We start from the raw sequence: 2,500 nt of genomic DNA on the forward strand, positions 1-2,500 counted from the left end.
TTACCGATCAACTGATCGTATCCGAAAGCGTAAACAAACTTTGTCAATTGTGAAATGATAAACTTACCGCCTTCATCTGTTTCGACAACTATGCTGTCACTTTTATAGATGTCGCCATTCACATCTACCAAATAAACAAGGACTATGTACTGACTGAATACGGGGAGGTCTGAAACATTGACGGACGTGTTCGAGGAGTCTACTATGACAAGAAATGAACTTCTTCCTCCGTCTTTGTAATATAACCGCGGTCTCGTTTGATTCAAGGACAAAATGAAGATATCGGCTGGTAAGTCTCGTGGTACGTTGCTCCAGTCAACAAATAAACTCTTCTGGCTGGTGTTGAAACCATGTATATTCCATGCAGTTGAAGGAGAACGAGCTACAACGTAACGAAACAATATCATAATTTAAAAAGTAGGACAAGCACCCTAAAATAAGGCATTTGCTACGGAGGATCGGAGCAAAGCGTATAGAGACCGAAGACTTTGTGTTTATTTGTTTGTTTTAAAAGTAATACGGAGAACAAGAAAGAAAAAGAAAACCTTTTACCCCATTCAACTTCTTTCCCAACTTTCCTCGTTTTTTGTTAAAAGAAAAACAAAACGATAAAAGAGACTTTCTAGGTATACCTGAATGGAGGCTTCTTCTTACTAAAACAAATTCTAGATTCAGACGGCTGTATCTGCTGTATAGTTGGGTCTGTAGAGTAACAAAGTTTCCTTCGCCAAACTGCAATTCTACCACGTCTCGATGATCTTCAAAGCATCGTTCACGAGTGAAGATCTCAGAGCCATTACTTGAAAAAACCTTTAGAAATTCACTGGAAAAAAGATTAAAAAAATATCAGAATGTGACTGGTCTCCCACGTTCTTGGTCCTTTATGCGTGACGCGAAAGAAAGAGCAGGAGGGTAAAAAAACGTACGGTACGCACGAGGGCGCGAATTTTTCGCACTTGAAAATAACAAACTCTAAAGGGACACAGTCAGCTGGCGCACATGCGCATAGGATACAATTTTACCGAAAGACGCTGCCGAGCCGACTAAACAAGATGGCTTGGTTTGCAGGATTCCCTGTGAAAGCGGTAAAGTCTACATCGGCGAGACTGGAAGATCTATGCAAGATAGAATCAAAGAACATGAGCGACACATCCAACTAGCCTTTACCCAGACCTCCGCCGTTTCAAAACACGCTAACAAAACCGGACACAACCCGCTTTGGAACGAAGTAAAGCCGAGTTTATTGATCGTGATCCTCATTGGTACACAAGCAGGGTCAAAGAGGCGATTCACATAAGACTTCACCCAAACAACACCAACAAGGATAGTGGAATAGAATTCCGGAAGCATGGATGCCCACGATCAAGAAACGCAACAACAGGAGAACCGTACGACAGCGGACCGTCGAAGGAACAACAAACCGAAACAGCGAGGATCAAAATGCACCAATCACAGCGGAGTATCCTGCTTAAAAGGTGACGCGTAACCAGTCGACTTCATCGCCTGATGAACACTAGCAGTATGCAGTCGAAACGTCGCGATCTACATCACAAGCGACCACATCGTGAGACAAACGAGAATAATTTATTATTATTGCACTTCACAACTATGAATAACGGCAACCTTTTTTTACGACATTAACATAAATTTTGTGCCACGAATATAAAAAGTTACCATCAACGAAAAATAGTAAGGGAGATTTTTGCTAGTTTAATTTTTCTATTGTTCTTTTGGCTGCACAAGTAAGTCGCAAAATCGAAAGTGACATCGATTTCAGCTGCTGACTGTAAACAAGTTATCTTGCGTGTTACTAACAATTGGGTTTTATGGCAAAATGACGGCAAGACATCGGATTGTTGTTTTGCTAGTTTGCTTTTTTTTTTTTTTTCAACTGTTATTAAGTAGACAAGAAATGTGATAATTCAACACAAAGATCACAATGGTCTAACTCGTGAAGTTGACCATTGTTTCTGCGAAGTCAAAATTTCACTCTCCTAGACGAAGTTCTTTATCACCAGGCAATTCCATCGTTTTGCAAATAGAAACTGCTTTCTTATTCATCAGCGTCCCAAATTCCTGCCGATTTTCTGGGCTCATTTGTTGAAGATTCAAGCACGCTTCCAACAGACCTGTTTATTTTTGTGTTTCACCTATTATTTTCCGGTGCGGCTGTTAAATGACATGATTATTTGAAAAGGCTTTTCAGCTTTTTTTTTTTTCTCTCACCTAACACACAGGCTGCTTCCTCTTCTATATTTTTCATACAGATATAATTTTTCTAAGGAAAAGTGAAACAAAAATCAAAAATTGCGTGAATAAATTAAATGAAAAGATGAGGCTATCTGTGAAATCAACAGACACAGACTAGCCGATATAATATACATCCTCGCCTATCAGCAAAATTTAAGTAGCTTTGCCGAACGTGCACTTACACTAAAAGATTTCATTTGACATATGTGAAAACTAACTTGCGATTTTTTTATGTTTCGTTCAATTCAGA

At 39.4% G+C, this 2,500-nt stretch overlaps 1 protein-coding gene across 2 annotated transcripts in view; it reads right to left on the bottom strand.

Annotated features, from left to right (window-relative positions):
• The window catches only part of LOC138009456 (uncharacterized), an 87,540-nt gene that overhangs the window by 50,456 nt on the left and 34,584 nt on the right, over positions 1 to 2,500 (bottom strand). For both annotated transcript variants that reach the window (XM_068856480.1, XM_068856479.1), the window contains exons 13-14: positions 633 to 823; positions 68 to 382 (exon numbers count right to left, since the gene is read on the bottom strand). In XM_068856480.1, coding sequence (XP_068712581.1) covers positions 68 to 382; positions 633 to 823 — 506 coding nt within the window. The remainder of the gene's footprint in view (positions 1 to 67; positions 383 to 632; positions 824 to 2,500) is intronic.

This window comes from Montipora foliosa, chromosome 7 (genome assembly GCF_036669935.1).
Source record: "Montipora foliosa isolate CH-2021 chromosome 7, ASM3666993v2, whole genome shotgun sequence".
NCBI classification, from domain to species: domain Eukaryota; kingdom Metazoa; phylum Cnidaria; class Anthozoa; order Scleractinia; family Acroporidae; genus Montipora; species Montipora foliosa.